This window comes from Polyergus mexicanus, unplaced genomic scaffold, assembly GCF_030449975.1.
Source record: "Polyergus mexicanus isolate NDT 795.1 unplaced genomic scaffold, iyPolMexi1.0 SCAF_13, whole genome shotgun sequence".
Classification (NCBI taxonomy): domain Eukaryota; kingdom Metazoa; phylum Arthropoda; class Insecta; order Hymenoptera; family Formicidae; genus Polyergus; species Polyergus mexicanus.
The window spans coordinates 3,315,750-3,341,054 of record NW_027223333.1 but is presented as its reverse complement, the minus strand read 5'-3'; the positions used below and the strand labels follow the sequence as shown (position 1 = coordinate 3,341,054).

Here is a 25,305-nt window from a genome sequence, read left to right as displayed (position 1 = left end):
TTTTTCATTATATATTCTTGTAGCTTATCTCGAGAGCTTTCCAAAACACTATAATAAAGTATTTTTTCATAAAATACTTTTTGAGTTATTTTATATTTTAATCTGACATATTTCGATATAAAAAATAAAATATTTCGTAAAATATTCAGTTTTCGATAATCTTACCGTAATACTTTTATGTACAGAATAATGAGACAAATCAAATAGTGTCAAAAAAACCAATAAATATTTAAAAAAATACATTGTAAATAATTTTCTTAAAAACAATTATTTTTTGTACTAATTGATTTGTCTCGTTATTCTGTACATAAAAATATTGCGGTAAGATTATCGAAAATTGAATATTTTACGAAATATTTTATTTTTTATATCAAAATATGTCATATTAAAATATAAAATAACTCAAAAAGTACTTAATGAAAAAATACTTTATTATAGTGTTTTGGAAAGCTCTCGAGATAAGCTACAAGAATATGTAATGAAAAATAGGGAGTTCCATTTAAGAAATTAAAGGTGTCCTTGACTTGACCTTAACAATGCCATCCAAGGTCAAACCAATGACCATCTTATGTTCCTCTCAAAACCATACAATTTTTGTTCAAAATGTTTTTCTCTAAAATGCTTAGTTTTTGAAGGAAAAGGGGTGTACGGGTGGTCTAGGACAACCTGTATATATATATCTTTATGTATGTAACAATAAATAAATTTTCAAGTAAAAATAACGAAAGTGATTTTAAAAAAAACTTATATTGATATAAACGTTATCAAAGAATCAAAACAGATGAAATTTCGAATGTAGAAATCGGAGAATGTATCAAGATCAATGATTCGGATATGGTAGTGATACAGCGCGATGCTAAAATAATAATAAAGCGAGTGTAGAACGATTAATATGAATATATAAGAACATACAACCTACTGGCCAGCAACTTCTGCATCCTCCTTCGATGGAACAGACCTTGATCGATGGGAATACAGTGTGAAAAAATGACTGAATTTAGAATAATATTTGGTGAGTAGCGAACCTGAAAGCGCGGGGCTGGTACTCTTTGAAATGAATAAAGTATATGTATATATGTATGTATATGATAGATGAAGGGAGGAAGAAAGAGGATAAATATTCCTTTCTCGCGTTAAGTGACCTTTATATATAAAGCGAATCTTGATGTTCTCTTTTTTTATATAAATTACCAGAAGCCTCCCGCACTACGGCCACCCGGTGGATTATTCACGCGAATGCATGCCCTTCGTCCTTCTTCGAGAGTTTCCTCTGCAAGAATAGAGAATGCACTTATATTCCCATAATATAAAGAAAGAAGCAAGTGAGATAAAATTGATGTATTTTCCGCGATTAATATATATGTAATATTAAGCTCGAACAAAATTTAGTATTTCTTTATTTATATTGGTATAAAGTCACCAGAAAATATATGTGTCCTGTATGTGTGTGGAGGTTTAAAATTGTCGTTCGTAAAACTCACCGCTGATGGAGAAAGTAGAATCTTGCATGTTTCTCTGACCTTCGTGTCTCGGACCTTTCGTAGATGGCGTCATTATGGCGGAGGTTGGCAAGGTACACAGGTACACAGGTGCGTCAAGTGAACCGTTGATATGATCAGCTCGTGTTGCAGCTGCGGCTGCGGTTGCAGCGGCCGCTCTCGCCTCTTCCTTAGCCTTCGCGATCGCGGCGTCTTCCTCCGCGTATCTCTTAGCCTCTGCTTCGGTTCGTGCGACACCACGTGGTTTCTTCAATAGCAATTCATTTGCAATGTTCAATTTCAATTATAAATTTTAAATAACGCATTAATTTTTATTCCAAACAATTCTTAAATTTAATTCAATAATGTAGTTACTTTAATACATTAGTATTTAAAAATAACGCATCTATAAAAAAATAGCGCCATAAAAGAAAGAAAAAAGAAAATTAGAAAATTATACAGGATGTTAAAAAAAAAGGTCATCACATATTTTGAAAGCAAGTAATATTGTAGTATAATATGACTCTTTTTTAACATCTAGTATTTTGTATGTTATACCTTTTCCTTATCGTTTATCATGTCGTACACATAAGTGCCAAATGGCTCCGTATTTATATATTTTCCGAAACCGTGAACAGCTTTGAGCTCACACTCATCTACGCATACGCGTCCATTGACAATCACATATTCAGGTACGGCAGTTACTTCCATACCCTATATTAATAATTGAATATTAATTAAATAATTAAATTGCATTTGTGTAAGATATTTTTATAATTGCGATTGAAGCGGAATGACTTTCTATAATACACTTTCTTCTTGAAAAAATTATGCGAAGCATTAAGAACATAAACTTAAGCCGCGTATTTCACATCGTAAACGTTCATTTACAACGCGTTAGTAGTATATCGCATATCAAATCGCAGTTATCACTTCTCGCCAAAAGCGGACGACTTAATTAAACTCGCCTCGAAGATGTTGAAGTCAACGGCCTGGACATGGGTCTGAGCGGAAATGGTGCGCTTCCTGTTGGGGTCCCAGACGACAATGTCGGCGTCCGAGCCGACGGCTACGACTCCCTTTCGAGGATACAAGTTGAAGATCCTGGCGGCATTCGTGCTAGTGACTGCGACGAATCGCGTGGGATGCATTATTCCAGCATGCACGCCCTTCTCCCAGAGCACGGCCATCCTATCCTCGACACCGTTCACGCCATTAGGGATTTTCGTGAAATCGTTTTTACCCAGAGCTTTCTGCTCGGAGTTGAACGTGCAATTATCACTGCCGATGACTTGGAGAGTATCTCTGAAAAATGATCGTATTAGTGCACATCTGTGAAAATCGAACGAGGATGATTTCAGAAGAAGAACCAAGTATTAAGCGATTACCTTGACATCGAGTAGGCTAAAATAATTGAAATTAATAATACAAAATAAAATTACATTGAATGATTAAAAACTAAAAGAGGGCTGTTTAAATCAGCTGTTTTTTCTCCATCTGTGTATTAATTAACATTAACGCTCTGTATTGTATGAGTATATAAATGACTTCCCACGTCGCGGTTATTAATATCAAGACTACGAGTTATGCTTATGTCATTCGTGTCAAGTTGTTATTGTAATTCATCGCTGCAAAAATGGACATGCATGTGAGGTATGCAAAATAACGCGATTATTAATCCTAATAATGAAACTGTATTTGGGGGATGGCAATAATGAATCCTTGGGTCTGTAGCCATCAAATTCAATATACTTAACTTTAAAGTATTAGAAAAATTTTGAAAACATTCAGATATTTTTCCTTTACAGTTTCTACTAATACATTCTATAGCTTATTTAAGAAAAAGATTTTTAAATAATTTATTTTTATCAATTTTTTAAAAAATTCGTAAAAATTGATATTCGATATAAACATTTATAACTTTTGGAAGAAAAATCCTTTTATGGATTTATAGTTCGGACCTTAAGAATTATGGAAAAAAAAAAAAAAATATAGCTGTTAAAAAAATTTATTTATTTTCAAGGACAAGAGACTGTGCTATTTTTGGACAATACGATATGCGTTTTTATGATAAAAAAATAATTTTTAATGTTCCAAACACATTTCATTTTGTTAAAAAAATAAACTATATTGATCAATTAGTGTAAAAAAAGACAAATAATTGTTTAAAAAAAATACATTGTAAATAATTACATACTTTTTCTTAAAAACAATTATTTTTTTTATACTAATTGATTTGTCTCATTATTCTGTACATAAAAGTATTACGGTAAGATTGTCGAAAACTAAGTATTTTACGAGATATTTTATTTTTTATATCAAAATATGTCAGATTAAGATATAAAATAACTCAAAAAGTACTTAATGAGAAATACTTTATTATAGTGTTTTGAAAAGCTCTCGAGATAAGCTACAAGAATATGCAATAAAAAAAGGGGGTTCCGGATTCAAAAATCAAAGTTGACCTTTGATTGACTCTCAAGGTCAAGTTCAAGGTCAAATTCAAGGTCACCATTCGATAGAGCATACCCGATGTACTTAAAAAATGTTCGCCATTTTCATTTTAAAAGGGGTGTACGGTTGGTCTGGGATACCCTGTATATATATACATATACATATACATACATATATATAAAATAAACTCCTAACGTGTTTGTTTCCGATTTGCACTCACTGATAACACAGCTCTGCGATAAAAAAATTTTCTTTAATATTTTAATATATTTTTGAGTACCGAATTCAAAAGCACAATAAAAGATCTTACCACAAACAGTTTCACAGATTCTATTTTTTGAGTAATTTTTGTTACATTTGTGAGAAATTTGTGATCAAGAAACATTAAAGAACGTAACATTTTGTATTAGAAAAGTGTATTATTCTTATTTTGGAGTAAAACCAATAGACCAAGGCAAACTATAGACGTCACACAAAGTTTATTTTATTTGCGTAGAGGATCTAAGAAAGTGATCTAAGGACAAAAAGAAAGCATTCCGATTTGGTATGCCGATAGAGAGAGCAAAAAAATCACTGTGACGATTACTATTTTTGCTCTTGCGATGTTAAAGGCTATGACTAAAAATAAGAAAGCCATATCCCAGACAGCACAAAACATCCTCAGGATCATCCTGAATATGTCCAGAACGGTTCAGGACATTTGTAGGATGTTTTAAGATATTATTATAAATATATTTATAAAAGTTTAATATGCATACATAATTATTTTTAGTTGTGTCGGCTATTTTATATAATTTAGAAATCTTAAGTATTATAATAAGTATTAATGTCCTATAAATGTCCACTGGATAACCCTTGGATGTCTGTAGGATATATCTGCTCTGTCTATTATATTGGATGTCTTTTGGATTTCCAGAGGACATATACATGTGCAATTAATTGTTAACATTAATTTCGTTTAATATTAATAATTGAGTTTGATGCGCACATTTTCATATATCCAAAATTATTATTTATTTAATATTTCATGAGAAATGTTACCGTTCGCAACATTCCAAAAACTTTACAAACAATAGTATTCAACCGCTAGTTTGTTTGTTTACCGCTATGCGACACGCGAACTCGTATTTGAGATTTGGTCATGAGAATTATATAAAGCTTGCAAAGAGCAACTGACAGGAAATTACAAATGTAATTATTTTCTATCAGTTCAATATCTGATGCAATGCCAACATAGGGAATTCAGATATTGGATTGTTTAGAAAATATTACACAACTCAAACCCGGGAGCCAAACTTAAAATATTCATGTACAGCACGAAAGCCTCAAATATTAAAGAACGGTGAACTATTTTTAATATTAGATTTTTAATATTGGCAGTAAATAACAAAACATAATTTTAATTTATATTGAAATTTTAAAATTTGCTCCTTGAAACATACAAAAAATATCCCTAACATATCCTATAAAAATCCTTAGCATGTTCCACAGGATCTCCCTGGATTCTCCAGAGGTTAATATACGGCTATCATTTACTCTTCCTCAGGACATCCAGAGGAGATCTGAGGATTACAATGGGATATCCTGAGGATATCCTACATGTATGTCCTGGATGCCCTTTGGACATCCTAAGGACATCCTTGTGCTGTCTGGGTATTCTATCCAAATTTCCCATCAGCTTTTCGACCTGTTCTTTATGGCCTAGAAATTCCAGTTCCGCTTCTACTATATACTTCTACCAAATACTAGAAGATTCGCCTAGTAATTCTGGTTCAGATACTGATCATGAAAAATTTCAGTACGATATAGGAAATCAAAATCTCCACTCGTTTACTCAATCTGATGTAAACGATTTAGTGAGAGATTTAGGATTACCAAAGATTCTGCTCAACTCTTAGACCAGATTAAAAGAAAAAATTTGTTAGCAACAGGAACATTGATATATTTATATACAAGCAGAAAAAATGAAATTATTCTCTATTTTTCACAGAAGAATGATCTAATTTATTATAATGATATTGACAGTTTAACACAGAAATTTGGCACTGACAATGAGTATACAAAGCGGATGGATGAAGACTTTTCATCAACTCTTCTAAAAGAAGTCTATAATCTATTCTTTTGCACAATCGGAACAAGTATGCCTCTTTATGGTTTTAAGCAGGGTTGGGAAGTAACGTGTTACTTGTAACGCCGTTACCGTTACAGTTACTTTTTTTCGGTAACTGTAACGGTAATGGCGTTACAAATTTTATTTGTAACGGAAAAAGTAACTTCGTTACATTTTTCGGTAACGAGTAACGAATTTAACAGTTACTTTTATCGTTACTTTTTTCAAATTTTTTGATTTATTTAAGATATTATTCTTGCTATTGTGCGTGATAAAATTTTTATCTTAACGGTAAAGCCGTAAGCAAATCGACCAATTAGCATTCTTATTATGTTGTAAAAATGCTTGAATGTGATTGATCAACTTATGGCTCTTGCAGACCAGTGCGATGACGCGACGCGCGATATCCAATGAGAGCTTTATCTTTTCGGAAAAGCAGAGCTCTCATTTACTACCAGTTCTAAGTACCTTGCAACGAAAATTAGAAAATCTCAATAAATCTGACCTTATAGATTGCCATTCATTAGTTGAAGCTATTCAGCAAGGTTTAAATAAAAGGTAACTTATTAATTTGATTAATACATATGTTATTTAATTTTAAATAAGGATTTAATTGAAAAATATTATTTTATTTTAAACTATTGATTCAAAAGTATTAATTTCAATAAAACAAACAATGTCGCTTAATTTACTATATTTGATTTTAGATTTCTTACAATATTTGAAACAAAAGAATTAATAATAGCAGCATGTTTACATCCAAAATTTAAGTTAAACTGGTTAACCGGAGAAAAAAGAAAACGTGCTGAAAATTACTTGGAGGATTTATTGGGACTCCGATCAACTGAAAATTCTTCAAAAGCTGGAAAATCTGACGATCACGATGATTTTTTCATTTTTGAGCAAAAAACGGTGCAAAATGAATCTGAACAAGAAGAATCGCAACGGTTTTTAAAATCAAATAATTGTAATATAGAAATGTTAAATGTTAAACTATCCAAAACTTAAAAAAACTTTTTATTAAATATAATACAGCTCTACCAAGCAGTGCATCTGTAGAAAGAATGTTTAGCATCGGTGGCTCTGTATTAACACCACAAAGAGGGCATTTAAATGATGATACTATGGAGCAACAAATTTTATTAAAAATTAATAAAGAATTTCGATAAAATTTAATCATTTATTTTGTAATAAACCTTGAATGAAATCTTGCTTACAATTTTTTAAAAGTTTTTCTTATGCAAAATAATTTATTAGTTTGTATTGTAAAAAAGTAACGGAAATTGTAACGACTCGTTACTTTTTAGTAACTGTAACGGTAACGAGTTACTTTTTAAAATTAGTAACGAGTAACGAGTTACTTTTTAGAAAAAATAACGGTAACGGTAACGAGTTACTTTTATAAAGTAACTTTCCCAACCCTGGTTTTAAGAGAGTATGCTTTTTATAGTTTTTTTAAAAATAAATATATTCAAGATTGGCCACGAAATAGATTTCATGTAGTAATTTTTCACTACTAATTTCAGTCACATATTATAACGTAAAAACGTCACAGAAAATTGTGAAAAAACTACCATATATGTGATGGAATAGATCTGAGGTGACATACATTTTTAGATTTAGAATCCCAAATTCCTATCAAACCAGCATAAATATATTTAAAAAAATATTTATGATTTCAATTTTGCAAGTCTGTATAATCAGAGATATACTGGTCTTTTTTTTCTTTGCTTAATGATGTCAAAATCCTTTTGTACGAACTTTTTTTTAGAGAGAACAGTCGATTAGAAAGATTCGGCCATTTCTGCGTAAACCGAAGATAAAAATGCTCCTAAGTACTACAGATCCAAGAGTTCATCATCAAAGTTAAATTGAGAAGAAACAGCCTAAGAATTCGGCCCAACATAAATTGGTTAATATAATGTGCTGTTATATATGGAAAAAAAAAAAATAAATAATGTATCAATAAATAATCTCCTTTTCATATTTCTTAGATCAATTGGAAATAAATTTCTCTTCAATAAAAAATATCAAATATCATATTCTTATAGCTGTTAATATGTAAATAATGCAATTAAATGATAATAAGCGGAAGCTAGTTCGTTTGTTATGTGTATAAACATCAAAGATGCATGTTCTCTGTACAATTTACTTACTGGGCCAGATGTTCGATTAGATAAGCAGGTGTTGTCGGATCGGGCCGCAACGGCGGGTTAGTAATGAGACGCCTCGCTTTTTCCATATCTTTACCATATTGCTCGCTACCATCGATACCGACGGCGCTTGCCAGGGTTTCTCCAAAAACGGCGATACCCTCTGACCGTTTCGCCGACAAGATGTCGGCGGCTGACTTGCTCGAGATCGCCGTTACATACAGCGGACTATTTACCTAAACGCGATATTTTATCCTCTCACTAAACTGATCTGTGCTCTCTTTCCTTCTTTTTATTTTGTATACTTAGATAAAACGCATCACGGCTAAAAGTAATTTACATAAAAATTTATAACTAAAAGTTTAAATATATTCTACATAAAATTAAAAATATTTGTGACAATTTTTATTTTATTACTATTATATTATTATTATTATTATGTTATATTATATTGTAGTATATTATTATTATGACGCACGTTCTTAAGAAAATATTTCTATTAAAAAAATTTTAATGTAACACGGGTGTCTAAAATATAAATAAAAAATGTAATATGACTTTCATGCAAAACATAATTTCAATTTCCCGAATAAGTAAGAGCCAGATGCGTATCAAAGAATGCGTACTTCAAAGAAAATTGATTTTTGCTTCCTCATAGAGGAAACTTTGTTTTTTCTTATTGGGGGAAGGGGGGGGGGAGAATATTAAATTGGAGGGGGGGGGGAGGGGAGAATATTAAATCTATCTCGAAATGAGATTTATTTAATCACTTGATATCTCGCATCAAGAAAAATTAATTTTTCTTGAAGCTCACGCATTACCATCCGCATGTTTGGCTCCTGCTAGGCCGGAGAATTTAATTGAATTATCTCGAATATATATACAGGGTGTCCTAGACCACCCGTACACCCCTTTTCTTTCAAAAACTAAGCATTTTAGAGAAAAACGTTTTAAACAAAAATTGTATGGTTTTGAGGGGAACATAAGATGGTGTCATTGATTTGATCTTGGATGGTATCGTTAAGGTCAAGTCAAGGACACATTTAATTTCTTAAATGGAACCCCCTATTTTTTATTGCATATTCTTATAACTTATGTCGAGAGCTTTCCAAAACACTATAATAAAGTATTTTTTCAATAAGTACTTTTTGAGTTATTTTGTATTTTAATCTGACATATTTTGATATAAAAAATTAAATATCTTGTAAAATATTTAGTTTTCGATAATCTTACCGTAATACTTTTATGTACAGAATAATGAGACAAATCAATTAGTATAAAAAATAATTGTTTTTAAGAAAATTATTTACAATGTATTTTTTTAAACAATTATTTGTTTTTTTTTTTGGCACTAATTAATTTGTCTTATTATTCTGTACATAGAAGTATTACGGTAAAATTTTCGAAAACTGAATATTTTACGAAATATTTTATTTTTTATATCAAAATATGTCAGATTAAAATATAAAATAACTCAAAAAGTACTTAATGAAAAAATACTTTATTATAGTGTTTTGGAAAGCTCTCGATGTCAGCTACAATAATTCTAAATAAAAAATGCGGGTTTCCATTTAAGATTTTAAAGTTGACCTTCGCATGACCTTCAAATGATTTTCCAAGGTCAAATCATTGTCACCATCTTATGTTCCCCTCAAAACCATACAATTTTTGTTCAAAACGTTTTTCTTTAAAATGCTTAGTTTTTGAAAGAAAAGGGGTGTACGGGTCTAGGACACCCTGTATATATGTGTGTGTGTGTGTGTGTGTGTGCGTGTGTAGAATTATGTTCTTAAATAGACACATATACACCCAGACAAGCGCATGTGTATCTTATTTAGTGTATATTTAAAAAATCTGAATATTTTCGTATTTTCAATGATGATAAAAATAAATTTAATTTTTACTATTAAATTTTACTTGTTAAATATAAATTTTTAATGGAAGAAAGGAATAGCAATAAAAGTTAATGAATTTGATTAATATATAATTGTATATCAAGTTCAAGTAAAAAGATCTTTCAACCGTGCTCGATTTATCTATAATAATTTCTCAAATTTTATATTAACATTTCTTTTCTAGATTAACTTTATAGAATAATTTTTAAACATCTAATGCAACATTAAAAATATCGTTAAAAATAACTATGAGAGTGAATTATGCTACTATACGTATAACACAGACATATTTAATGCATAAAAATAAAAGAACAAAAAGAAAAGAAAAGTAACGATATTTACTTTCAATATGCATGCAAGTAGATTTTTGTCTCGTGCGAAACCGCAAAATAAATTTCAGTGTACGCAATAACGGACAAAGACATAATTGCACTTTATGCAGTTTGTACGTGTGTCACGCAAGCTTCTAGCAGGATAACGTATAAACTTAAATTGCTATTGCCGCAATTGCAACCTATTTTCGCTAATCGGCTAAATAGAAAGTGCGAGGGAGACCGCGAAATGAGATAAGAGTCGGTATAATCGATACTTTACATCGAATGCATATGCATATCCACGTTATTTTGGAAGATACAATAGATATTATTTATGATAAATTCGTGAAAGAGAAGAATATCTAGTTTCTCTATTCGAGATTTTCTCTATGAATCCAACATTTTCCCTCATGGTATTTGCTTAGTCGTTTAGGAAAAAACTGGTCGGTGCGTTACTCCTTTTAAATAGAAAGCACGGCCGGTTGACACGTGCTAATTACGTCGATTTCGAATGACAGTATTTTCCGACAACATTCTTGCGAGTAAGAAACCATTTGGCAAAAATTTCACCGTTTAGGAATGTCTGATAACTGATGGATGTATATTTAAACAGTCACAACTAACAATTTATACTAACTTCATTTAACCTTTTGAAAACGGCTATTTTTGAAAAATAAAAATTATAAAAAATATTTATTTAATAAAAACAAATATACTTTTCATTAAAAATGAGTTAAAGCATTAAAATGAGTTGAAGCAATCAGTTACACAGAGACTAAAATCATATTCTACACGTTCATATCTTGACTCTGATCTTTTCTTTTCTCACTGACTGGCTACAAACAATACATCTTTGCTTTCTTTTTTTACCAGGCTTAGATTGAACAAGAGAAGGGAAATGTTTATCAATAAGTCTCTTCGATTTTTTTCCTGCATTCATTCTTCTTCCGTTTCCAATTAATTTCATATGCTTCGATAATTTGCTGCATTGATAATTTCTCTTATCGATTGAACTTTGAAGTCACCAAATTGACTCCATTTTCAAAAAACTTCAAAATTTAGGAGGAAAACGAACGAAAAATGCGACATCTATCGATGAAAGTTAAAAAACTAAATTTAAATATATGAGCCCCAAAAAATTCAAATTTAAATATATGTTTGCCGTCTTTTGAAAAAAATCTCAAAACATATATATACATTTACCGTCTTCAAAGGATTCATTTTAGCTTGTAATTTATGTATTTCTGAATTGCTAATAATCGTGAATTCTTAAATCTGTTTGTTTACATATCAAGTACTTATAAAATGACTTTATACGCAAATAGATTCATAATAAATGTATGTTCTAGCCTGCTCCCGATGTCAAAGTCGTCCTGAATTCATAGCCTTAGTTAGTTTCGACTCACTTGACCAACATGTTCACAAGTACTCGCGGTGTATCCGTATCTGGTCTAAGTGGCGGACTTATAACGTGGCCGGCGGCGAATTTCCAGCACTTGTGCGAATACTTGGTACCGTCCGTGCCGATTGCTGCCGCCAAGGTCTCGCCGAAGACGCAAACGCCGCGTTTACGCGCGGCTTCCACTTGTTCGGCGGCGCTACGACTCATCACATGCACTACATACAGCGGACAATTGACCTAAGCAAAATTTCGATACTAGTACGACTACTGAGAAAGTTAGACGATGGTGCCTAATGAATACATTTTTGCCTGCTTGTGTCATTAATCTCCTTAAGCAAACAAAAAAAAAAAAAGAAAAAAAAGCAAGGTAAGGAAGGAAGAGAAAAAGCTGAAGTTTGAAGAAAAAAAATTCTAAAAGATAACATGTGTTGTCAAACTTTATCGCGCACAGATATTCCTTGATGTTGGTAAGACAGGGAATGAGAATTTTAGATACACTGAAAATTGGGCATATGCCACATAGCAAAGCAGTGCGCTATGCTTTATTTTGTCCTGGATTCTAATTTAGAGATTTATGATCATTCGTGAACTGAATACCACGGCGGGTAGCGTGCCAAGTGCATTCGTGATAGGACATCGAAAACGATTAAAAGACTTGCATGTATGCTTAGGACAAAGTAAAGTATAATATAAAAATAGATAACGAAGGACGAATATACGAAATTGATAAAGAAATATTAATGCAACAATGATAATATTCAGATTAGCATTCCGCTTACCTGATTCGCGATAACACACGCTCTATTAACAGCCTCTGCCTCAACTTCTTCAGGCCGTGACATTTCGTGGCCCTCTGGACCTGTCACACCTGCGGCGAGTAATTTCTTGGTATTCTATAACAAGTTTATGACGATAAGAAAAGTGCTTATATATTATATTTTATATTAACATTCTATTACTATTATACGACGCGAATATCTTGATCCCCCGCTGTCCAACGTAACTTTCAAATCATACATCAACTTTATTGCTCAACTTTCTTTTCATGTTCCATTATTCAACGATCGTAGAATAATTTTGAAATTATAATATAGAAAGTTATTTTTATATTTTGTATTGTCATAAGCAAAAATTTATTTATTATATATTTTATTGTTACTATATATTTGTTATATATTTTATTGTTACTATATATTTTTATTTATTTTTATATATGTATAGTTTAATTTATTCTGAATATTTTTTTTTAACTTTTCCAGTACAAATATAATTTAGACCTTTAGGCAATACAATAGAATTAAAATTCAGAAAACAAAAAAATATGTAAAAAAAATATGGTAAAAATATTAAGTTTTATAATTTTTATTCTTAGTTCTTCAGTTCTAAGTTTTACAGATACTATAACACACACACAACAAAGCTCTAAATAATTATTTTCTATTCTGTCCTTTTCATAAGAAACTAATTATAAACTACAATCTTTCTACAGCAATTATAAAAAGAAGAAGCTTTCATTTAATCAGTTAAATCACGATAAATCAAATTACTGCTGTTTATCAAACCAATAGAATCTGATAATCTTGAAACAGGCTTTCGTGGTCTATGGAAAGTGGAAGCGAAAGCAGAAATCATAAATCAGAATTATAAAGGCAAAATTTAAACAAAATCTTTTTTCTTGACTCATAAAGACAAAATTGTGAAATTGATCCTAAACTATTATACATATTGGTATCATCATCTCTACGTACTTCCGCGATAAGGTCACCGTTCTCCGCGTGTACCATAGCTACGGCGCCGATCTCTTTGCACGCCTTGAAAGCCTCGATCAGCTCCGGGTCTCTGAGCATAAACATGTCGCGATAAGCCATGAACATCTTGAAGCTACCGACGCCATGATGCTTCGCCAATATCGCCATGTCTTCTTTAATCTGCAAAAAGAGGAAGTAGCGAGCATCGATGAATAATAAATCGAATGCGGCTTCCTTTTGAACAACGAACGACAAATAAGGCGCGATGAACCGCATTTGCTTCCATCGCGGTCGCTTCCACTCATGCGATTTCCTCATCCGTCATCCGTGCTATACGGTATTTCAACTGCACAATCACATAGCAATTACAATTTATATATAAAATATGTTTATATTTATATTCTCTTTCTCTTATATAACTCTATCTGTATGTACAAGAAATATAATAAGAATAATTGAAAAATAATTAGAAAAATATTTTCCGCTTTTTTTTGTTAGAAAAAGGGAAATTTGAAGAAGTGAGAAAAATTGTCCTCATATAATTATATATAAATGTATATACGATTATATACAAATCACTTAAGACCGATCACCCGAATAATTCCTACAGTTTTGGAGATAGAAAGAAATGTTTGAAGTGTTTGTGTGGTATCGAGGGGGACATCTTGCGGAGGTAAACATTTTATCCCAGATGGAAGTGTTTAGAAGATTTGAAGGTCATCTTCATATTTTTAAATGGAACCATGCATTTTTTAACACCTACGATTGAAGGCTTTTCCAAGACAATTGCCACGGTCATGGATATTCAAGGTCACGGACATAAAAAAATTGAAAAATGAAAATTTATCGCGAATATTTTCGAAACATAATATTCGCGATTTTATTAATTGAATCAAACCGAAATGTTATTATTTATGTTTGATGTGTGATTTTGATTTGGTTACTTTATTTAAGCTATAAAGTTTAGTCAATAACAAAATTATTTAATGTAAACAAATTTCGGTGGAACGTTTAGGTAACATTCAATGGAAACAATCCGCATAGTCTCAGATAAAAAATGTTCCTTATATCGTGCTAGTCTAAATTGTAACAGTGAAAAATGTTTCAGTAAAAATACTTCAATTGTAGATGTTCGAAAATGCATAATTCCATTAAAAAATATGAAGATAACCTTCAAATCTCCTAAGCACCTCCAGCTGGGAAAAAATATTCATCTCCACAAGATGTCTCCCTCGATACTACACAGCTTTTACTTTAAACATTTTTTCCTATCTCCAAAACTGTAGGAGTTATTCAGATGGCCGGTCTTTAAGTGACTCACCCTGTATAGGCAATTTTTACCTCGTTTCTTCAAATTTCATGTTTTCTAAAAAAAATAAAATGCGAAAATTATTCTTCTAATTATTTTTCAATTATTTTTCTTATTTTTTCTTCTACATACTGACAGAGATTATATAAGAGACAGAAAAAGAAAATTTTTTATATATAATAATTATACAACATATTTATATTTAATTATAGATGGGCTTTTTTCTGATATAATTAAAGTTAAGAATCTAATAGAAAGACTTACATTATAAATTTAAAAAAAAAAAAAAAAAAAAAAAAAAAAAAAAAAAAAAAAAAAGAAGGCCCAGAATTGAGTTCAATTGAATTAATTCATCTTTTCTTCCGTTTTTTTTTTTTCACTATTCGTAGATATGAATATACATAATCTGAAAAGAAAACGAATCGCTAATCAAAAATCTCGAATCTAGGCATTAGATTTGATTTATTTAATTTATTGATGCAACTATTGTATCAATATTGTATTATTATAGTTTGGTACATAGATTGACATATTTCGCAAATAAAATTGGAAACGTCATGATATGTATACAGAACATATACTGGATGTTCTTTAAAGATATTTTTCAGCAAAAAAGATCATAAATATTATGAATCGATCTGATTTTATTATCGAAAAAATTAGAAATTCATTATTATAGATGTCAAAATATAAAATTATCATAAATGTTATTTTAATATATCTGTTATTTTGATTAATGTTTTGATTGTATATTGTAAAATTACTTTTACAAATACTGTTCACAAAGAAATATCTTGCGAGTTAATGATTATGCTTATAAACAGGCATATTGATGGATTGTAATAAATTTTGAATCGATGGAATAGAAAGCAACATATGTTTGCACACAGATACTCTCTTTTTCTCTCTTGGAGTTGGACACTTTGAAGTATTTGCAAAAGTGATACTGAGTGATTTTAATGATGTAAAGTTTAAAAATCAATGAAAATAGCAGAAATATTAAGATAACATTTATGATAGTTTTATATTTTGACATGTATAACAATGAACTTCTAATTTTTTAACAGTCATAATAATTTTATTTTAACAATAATATATGGTTAATTCCATAACAAAGCTAAATAGACCTATAGTGTATGTGATTTTTATTGCTGAAAAATACTTTTAGATACATTAATACAATAAAGTTTGTCAATTCCCTCGTGGAACAACGTGTACTTTAAAAATAATTTTTATTAATCAAAATAAGATCACCATTGGCTTTAATAATTTTTCTATCCGAAAAAAGATTTTTTGGACATATATACGAGCGAGCAAAAAGAATTATATACATTTCATACAAAAACGTCATGCCATCTGTTCTTTTATCAACCAAAAATTAAAAATTTTATTTAAAATAGGGCTTTTTGTACACAAATTTAAAACAATATCAGTGACCTTAAGTAAGTATATATTCGATGAGTTCGAATTAGAATTTTTACATTGTATTATTGTATATACAACATTCCCCCCCCCCACTCCCAATATTATTTGATGGCTGCAATTGGATTAATTTTATGTGTATTCTGTATACGTTCACGTAAATTACATTGTTTTACAGAGAGAAAGAGAGAGATAGAGAATTACGTAAATTGTTATTATGCCATTTGGCGTCTGGTTAATATCATCAACATATAATTCTGATACATAAAAATTGTAAAGTATTGTGTGTCAATTTGGTATTAGCAAAAAAGGAATCATAAAAGAATTGATTTAGTTTATTTTAATCACAAAAGAATTTTTTTTTCTAGAAGAGTTTGATGTTACTGCAATTATTTCATTTCGAGTGATTAAAAAGACAGAATAAAGAGTATATAAACTGTATCATACACGATAATCTAGCACAAACGTTACACTGTACTCATAATACTTTTAATTGATGCACCAATGCCATAAAAGTAGGATATTATGTTTACATACAAAAGAATTTATTAGTATTTATTACAAATGGCTCATATCGAAACAATTATGCACATTATTTACGATAATACCAATTCATTGTAGGAAATAATGAATTGGTAAGTAGGAAAGCTGATAAGATTAGCGATAGATATTTTATGTTCTATCAATCTCAATCAAACAATCAAAGCTAAAGAATAATCAAATAGATTGATGCTATCTAATCTTACAATAGTATTGTGCTATTTACTATAACAATAATATTTACTATAACAATAAATGTTACTGTAACAACAAATATAACACTATAATATTATCGCAAATTATGTGCACTTGCAAACAAATTGTGTGATAAGTAAAGTTTAAATTTAAATTAAAATTTTCTATTAAAATAATATTTTTTCTTTATTACAAAAAAAATTAGTTACTAGAATAAGATAATTATGCGTAAAATGCGCAACTTCACGGATGATATTGCCCTTGACATATGTTGTCAAGGTCATGATCCTGAATAACATCCAAGAGATTTTAGCTGTTGCTCGTTATTTATTAAAAAGTTATTAACAATAAAATTGTGCACTAAGAACAAGTATTAAATGCAATAATCTTAATTTCTCTGAGGATGAATTTTATATTAGTTGTAAATTTAAATATTTAAGTAAATGTGTGGGAAGGAGGGGAGGTGGGTTCGGAGCCCCTCCTTCTGCAGCCCTATCTTCAAAAAACGAATCTAACTCAAAACTCATTTTTATTCAAAAAATAGAAATTGGTTTGGATCAGGTTAGTTTTTTGAGGAGTAGGAGTGCAGAGGAAGGAACGGAGTCCCTCTCTCCCGCCCAAGCAATTAATACATAAATACTTAAATATACAACTAATTTAAAGTTCATAGTTTTTTTTAAATCAAAGAAGTTCATATTATTGCAATTAATGTTTGTTCTTATCGTACAATTTTATTGTTAATAATTTTTATAATAAACAACGAGCGACGGCTAAAACCTCTTAAATGTTACTCAGCGTCATTCACCTTGACAACATGACATATGTTCAACCTCAGAGATCAACCTCATCCATGCGGTTGCTTATTTTATGCATAATTACCGAACATTTTATAAGAAAAAAATATATATATATATTATGAAAATTTACTTTCGGATTCCAGGAAGTGACGGCGACGTGCAATGCGTAATCACAGCAAACTTTTTCATCCGCTGACTGTCTACATCTCTCGTAAGCCTCCACAAGACTCTCCTCTTTTCGCGGTATTACAAAATCTATGATCATCGTAGTACCGCCGGCGACTGCAGCTTTCGTGCCCTGGTAAAAGTCATCCACCGATTTGGTATCCATAAACTCGAATTCAAAATGCGTATGCGGATCTATGCCACCGGGCATTATGTATTTTGCCCTTGCATCGATGATCCTCGTGCCACCAGGTATAATAAGATTGCGTCCCATTTGCCTACGGATTTAAGAAACAAAAATTGTTTCGAGCAAATGTTTTGCTTCTTGTGTTCGATTTGATTAGGAAGCGACTTTTTCCAATAAAAAATCGGTGTTTAAGTTATTTAAATGCTTAAACTAGCTACACTTTTAGTTACATCAATATACGACTGACGCAATGATGATTTAACAGCGTGCGTGATGGCTACAACAGTCACGTCTGTTTGACAAATCAGATGCTTTGTGATTGTCACCTCATTCAGCGATAAAATGATAAAGTAACGACGTATGTATCGCGTTTCACTTGTATGTAAAGTGGCGGTCAGACACGTGAGTTGAATATACCTCACGACTGTCATAGTATGTATCAGTCGCAACAGAAATCTCGTTATCTTCGAGAAAGAGAAACGTGCTAGTCTAGATGCGTGCTAGTTTGATAAATTTTTCTTTAACAAGTGATAAGAGTAAAGAAAATATCTTAAAGATTTTGTTATGCAACTTTCTAAAATATGATTTTTTATTGTATGCGTTTCCTAATACTTTTTACTTATAGGAAGAGAAAACAAAACTTCTTAAGTTTCAACTGCTAGATTTATTGAAAACAACTGAATAGCTAGGATGAATATTTTTCATTTTTTTTATCATTACAAATTATAATAAAAAATACGTACTGCATATTCAATATTTTGTCAAGACATTGAATATATAAATAAAGACAGATATATGTTTATATCCCTATCGAGTTGCCCCCCCCCCCCACCTTGCAAAAATAGAAAAATAAATAGCGACAATTATGAGCTATTTATGAGCTTTCATATCCCGCAAATTAAAAATGAGCTCGTTGAGCTCGTTGCATTGGGCAGAAATTTAATACTTTTTGTGGGGGGGGGGGGGCTGAGTCGATATCGACTCAGTAAAAAAATTAAAACTATATTAGTTTGAAAGCTCATAAATAATTCCTAATTCTGCCGCAAAGATTGATGGAATATTTGTATTTTTAAATGGTGGGGGGGGGGGGCTGAGTCGAAATCGACTCAGCCCCCCCCCCCACAAAAAGTATTAAATTCCTGCCCAGTGCAACAAGCTCAAAATTTTTAATTTGCGGGATATGAAAGCTCTTAAATAGCTCATAATTACGCGCTATTGGTTTTTTTATTTTTGCAAGGTGGGGGGGGGGCAGTTCGATAGGGATTATGTTTATAGTATATTTTAAACACATAATTCACACAACTTGGCTTATCGGCGGATTACCGACTGCTTATAAAAGCGAAATTATAAAAGAGAAAATTTTTTTAAAAATTTTCTTGAGTTCCATGAAAATTTCTTAATTTTGCAGGTACAAAAAATATCCCTCAGAATTCCAGGTTTTCCATGTTTTGCCAGAGAGTAGATACTTTGTTACACATACTGCGTGATAAAAATATATTTCACAATCATTTCATGTATACCTAATGATACCATCCTCGATGTAGACGTCGCTGTCGATGATCCCATCGTCATTGACAACTTTGCCATTTTTAATTAGCAATCTATTCTGCGCGCTCTGTAAAACAAAATAATATTTTTATGTTAGTTGTAATGTAAGAGATGCAATTTCAAAAATACAAACTTTTAACTCTGATTTAACGGGGATTAAGCGATTCTTTTCTATCGACCATGAATCGTCCGATTATTGTCCTTGATGTAACATATACACAACGCGAGTGAGTTCCAACATCCGGCGTACGCAATTAATGTGTGTACGCGCACCGCTATTTATTACGGTATTATCAATCAACGCTGTGTCAGTGAAGAGTTCACGCACTTCCGCTAATGCTAAATTGAGACTATGTACGAGATGTGCATGATCCGATAAGTGAACAGTTACCTGTGTTTAAGGCAAAAAATATGCGCGTGAACGTATATATGTATATAAAACATATAAATATGTATTTTATATTATTATATTATTCTATTAATTTTATATTATTTTTTTGATATAAATAAAATATATATCATAAATTACATATATTTTCATAATATACATAATATATAAATTCATATACTTTGATTTAATTGGCATAACAAGTTTTGTGAAAAAATTATAACTGGTTACGATTTATATTTTCCCGGAAGAATAAAAGAAAGAGAAGAGCCAGCATTGCTCTTGCAATGCATCGGCATTGTGCAAGTTGATGAATAAGGTGCGCGTCCTTTCAAAGGACTCTCGGCATCACATGCCTTTCATCCTCTGCAGAGGGAATGTAAAAACTAATCCTCGAAGAGAAAGAAACAGCGTTGGTAGGAATAAGGACAGCGTTAAAGAAAAAAGAACAATTCTCGAACATGTGCTGCCGCCTACATTCCGAAAGTACATTAACAAGTATAGACCTTTTCGCACCCCATGAGTCTAGGCACGTTGAAGCAATGAGCCCTTGTGAGCGAGCTCCACTTTATGAGACCTCGGTGCATATTTAAACCATTTTCAGCCTTCCTCGAGATTTCTGTATCATCGAGTTTTCTTGTTAAAAAGCATATAATTCAAATTGATCAAAAATTGATAATATCTTTGCAATACTCCTACGGATCTTTATGCAAATATCACTTATAGTATATAATCGTTAAATATTGTAAATGTGCTATTATTAATATAGTTTTTAAAGCGAATATATGACAAAGGGGCTAATAAAATATTCCTTATGAAAAATCCAACTATATTTCGATAGATTTAGAACATTTGATATATTGAATGAAGATATTCGACAGAATCAATATAACAAAAAAATACATTACGATCGAAATGAAACTAGGTGTAAAACAAAAGGTAACTTAAACGTAATACGTATATACAAGGTTTTATGGGTAAACGAGAAACACGAAAAATGAGAAGATTCGATCTTCGAGTTTTATACGCCGAGAGACCCTTGAGAAACCTCCAGCAAATATATTTATGTATAAGCGGAAACCTTTCAGAGTATAGTTATTACTAACGGGCATGTGTGCTTCATGTGTTAGAAATCAGCATTCGAGTATTTTCGGCACGCTCTTACAATATCCTCCACGCATCTCCATCTCATGTAATTTTTAAGAGAAATCTTCTCAAGAGTGTTATAAGAGTGCTACCAGAGCGATAAAATCTCGTTAAAACGAAGTACACATTAGTGAGAGACTCTGAGAGACTTAAATTTCACACCATTTAAAAGTCCACATAAAAATTATATAACAAATTTTATTTTTCTTTCTTTTTATATTTATCTGTCTCTTAAATTATTAATTAATAGGCAAAATTATTTTCATATCTTTTTTTTTTTTTTCGTAATTTAATTGAGAAAAAAATAAAACCACATTTCTCTTACATGCCTTTTGACCGACAAGAGATAAAAGTATCATGTCAATCTTGAAATTAATAGACAAAATTAAATCACTAATACTAATCATACGCATGTATATTATATTAAATTAGATATATAATATATAAACTTATTATAGAGCATTTGCTGAGCAAGCAAACCTAATACGACGCAAAATGCGGGCTGCGTCGAATCAGACGTGCGACCCTGGTTAAAATCAATAATCCGGCACTTCCTGTCTATACATCTCGAATCCGCTGGTACGAATTGACGCGGTTTTAAGCGAAAATTGCTTATCGCGAATATCTTTTCACGATTGGATCGAGTGGCAGTTTGGCGTGTTAAAATGTGCTATTCTCTCTCTCTTTTTCTCTCTCTCTCTCTTTCTATCTCTTTTGCAAAGGTCTTGTGAAATATATATATGAGAAACAGATTCTACTTTTAGATTTTCGGTGCAAGGCACGAATGTAGGATCAGTTTAGGATCTCAGCGAAACTATGTTACTATGTTGCGATATTTGGATATACTTATCATTTAGATAATAAGTGCAATTTTCACATGCAGAAAATTCAATTTTGATAGTTCCAAAATTTATATATATTTATATATATATATATATTTAATTTAACTAAAAGTCATATTGATTTCTCAAACATATATGGGATGCTCATCTGGATTGCAAAAAATCATAATTGAAGACTTTGATACAAAAAAGGCAGATATATCTGAAAGTACTTTACTTTTACCTTTAAGGGAAAAAACTCAAAATTTTCCTTCTAAGTTTGAATGGATAAAGTTACTAAAACTCATGGCGCACCGTAATGTAGATTAATTAATGTAATATTAGCTTGAGTTTACTTTGCGCAGTATGAGATACGCGATGCAAATAACATCAAGCATTGCGAAACTAGTTCAAGTGCATTCAATGTTTTGTATCTTGAGAGTTAAGAAAATTTCATAACATAGTTAAAAAATTATAGAATAGAAATGTATCTATAGATAAGAAATATTTTTCTCATCTTTAAAAACCAATTTATTATATATACTTTTTATTCTAAATATTCTAAATATGACTTGAAGATGTATTACGATAATGATACGCGCACAGTATAATATTTAAATATATTCCACAAAGATTATTTTAAAAATGATAATAAAACATTTACATATATTATCTTCGCGCTTCTTGAGAAAAGGCTTTTCTTAAATTTATTGAACCATGTAGTCTCTCTTTATTTTTTTTCTATACATGCACACAATACATGCAAATTAATTTGCGTTTGAAAGATATATCAATAGTTACGCAAGACAAACTTTGTTGAATAATTATTGATCGATGTCTATGAAATGTAATTGCGTTTCGCTTCTAAATGAAAGATGCCGTATGTGGATGTGTGAATATCTAGCTCGCATAAAAACTACAAGATGTCTCTTTGAAATAACATTATCGTCACGATCAAGGCGTCCTTGGACCATATCCCACGATCACATTTCTTCGTGCGAGTGAAGACGCACAAGCAATATCTTAAGTGAATCTTACGCAAAATATCATCCGAGAATACCAAAATTTTACATTAGCTTTTAACTGAATAATTTATGATGTTACAAGAGCAAAAATCACATTTGTTGTTATAATTCATTCTGCCTATGTCTACATCTATTTCTTATATCTATCCTATATCTGAAGCGATCGTGAGAGTTGTGCGTCTGCTCTCTGTGCCGAGGGCCTAGATTCAAATTCAAAGGCTGCGGTCGGGAAGATGCTAGAACTGCTTTGAAGCGTTTGATTGACCAATCAGGACAAAAAGAGTAAAGATTTATTTATTCCTATTGGTTAATGCAATGCTTCGAAGCATTTCTAGCGTCTTCCCGACCGCAGCCAAAAGCATCGGATCTATTTGATCGCCATGTCTCGGAAGACAATGGCAAATCATCGAGAATAATTTGTCAAGAGAACCCTTCTCTAATTTGGCCGTTCGGAACCGGCGTTACATTGTAGGTCCCATATGTTTGCGAAAAAATTATAAAAAAGACGCACACCGCAGATATATGTGTAGAGGAGTCATTATCTCTTCTGACAAGGTACAGACGGAGAGAGATAAAGAGAGATATCTACAGTTTTTAAATGCTTGCCTTTAGTTTGCCCCTGTGAACCCTACAAAGGGAGTCGCGAACGATCCACATATCTAATCTACTTTACATTCATACATACGGCGTGTACCGGAAACGGCAGACATAAGTCACACCTGGCTTATTCTAGGTATAGTACCCAGACAGCACAAAACATCCTCAGGATCATCCTGAATATGTCCAGGACGGTTTAGGACATTTGTAGGATGTTTTAAGATATTATTATAAATATATTTATAAAAATTTAATATGCATACATAATTATTTTTAGTTGTGTCGGCTATTTAATATAATTTAGAAATCTTAAGTATTATAATAAGTATTAATGTCCTATAAATGTCCAGTGGATAACCCCTGGATGTTCGTAGGATATATCTGCCCTGTCCATTATATTGGATGTCTTATGGATTTCCAGAGGACATATACATGTGCAATTAATTGTTAACATTAATTTCGTTTAATATTAATAATTGAATTTGATGCGCACATTTTCATATACCCAAAATTATTATTTATTTAATATTTCATGAGAAATGTTACCGTTCGCAACATTCCAAAAACTTTACAAACAACAGTATTCAACCGCTAGTTCGTTTGTTTACCGCTATGCGACACGCGAACTCGTATTTGAGATTTGGTCATGAGAATTATATAAAGCTTGGAAAGAGCAACTGACAGGAAATTACAAATGTAATTATTTTCTATCAGTTCAATTTCTGATGCAATCCCAACATAGGGAATTCAGATATTGGATTGTTTAGAAAATATTACACAACTCAAATTCGGGAGCCAAACCTAAAATATTCATGTACAGCACGAAAGCCTCAAATATTAAAGAACGGTGAACTGTTTTTAATATTAGATTCTTAATATTGGCAGTAAATAACAAAACATAATTTTAATTTATATTTAAATTTTTTAATTTGCACCTTGAAACATACGAAAAATATCCCTAACATATTCTATAAAAATCCTTAGAATATTCCACAGGATCTCCCTGGATTCTCCAGAGGTTAATATACGGCTATCATTTACTCTTCCTCAGGACATCCAGAGGAGATCTGAGGATTACAATGGGATATCCTGAGGATATTCTATATGTATGTCCTGGATGCCCTTTGGACGTCCTAAGGACATCCTTGTGCTGTCTGGGTAGTCATTTACGTTTTAGAAATGATGCCGGCAAACACGCATTTCGATTGACGGTTTTAGTGGCCGATTTAGCAACCGAGCCAAATTTAACATCGCCTCATTGTGAAAACGTGGCGGACAAGAGAAAAGAAAAAAAGGGGGGGGAGGAATTTTCTGCGAAATTACTATGAATAAATAAAGCTTTAAGAATAGATGGATACGGATAGTGGAAGAGGAAACAGAGCGTAATAAATAGCTGACAAAAATTGCCGTGAATAATGATACTCTCCGACATGCTTCAAAAGTCATATGTGTTGAATTTTCAATTTTGTGGTCAATCGTTTAGATTATGATATATCATAGATCAAATATCCATCTCTATAAAGCTAACACTTCAGTTTTAAAATCTCGATATGATGGATAATGTTTTACTTCTTCCTCAAAAAGTTCTGATACGCAGAAAAACAGTTGTAT

The 25,305-nt window shown here is 31.3% G+C and overlaps 1 protein-coding gene across 4 annotated transcripts in view; it reads right to left on the bottom strand.

The window, feature by feature from the left end:
- The window catches only part of Crmp (Collapsin Response Mediator Protein), a 40,697-nt gene that overhangs the window by 7,071 nt on the left and 8,321 nt on the right, over window positions 1-25,305 (bottom strand). Inside the window, exons 2-11 of one of the 4 annotated variants that reach the window (XM_070305575.1) lie at window positions 19,690-19,784; window positions 17,948-18,260; window positions 13,555-13,734; window positions 12,586-12,699; window positions 11,811-12,043; window positions 2,447-2,783; window positions 2,037-2,192; window positions 1,482-1,746; window positions 1,192-1,270; window positions 729-958 (exon numbers count right to left, since the gene is read on the bottom strand). In XM_070305575.1, the coding sequence (XP_070161676.1) occupies window positions 916-958; window positions 1,192-1,270; window positions 1,482-1,746; window positions 2,037-2,192; window positions 2,447-2,783; window positions 11,811-12,043; window positions 12,586-12,699; window positions 13,555-13,734; window positions 17,948-18,260; window positions 19,690-19,784 (1,815 nt within the window). In that variant the 3' untranslated portion in view covers window positions 729-915. Of the gene's footprint in view, window positions 1-728; window positions 1,271-1,481; window positions 1,747-2,036; window positions 2,193-2,446; window positions 2,784-8,198; window positions 8,432-11,810; window positions 12,044-12,585; window positions 12,700-13,554; window positions 13,735-17,947; window positions 18,261-19,689; window positions 19,785-25,305 lie in introns of those variants that run through there. The other 3 variants (XM_070305574.1, XM_070305577.1, XM_070305576.1) reach the window with 3 other exon arrangements.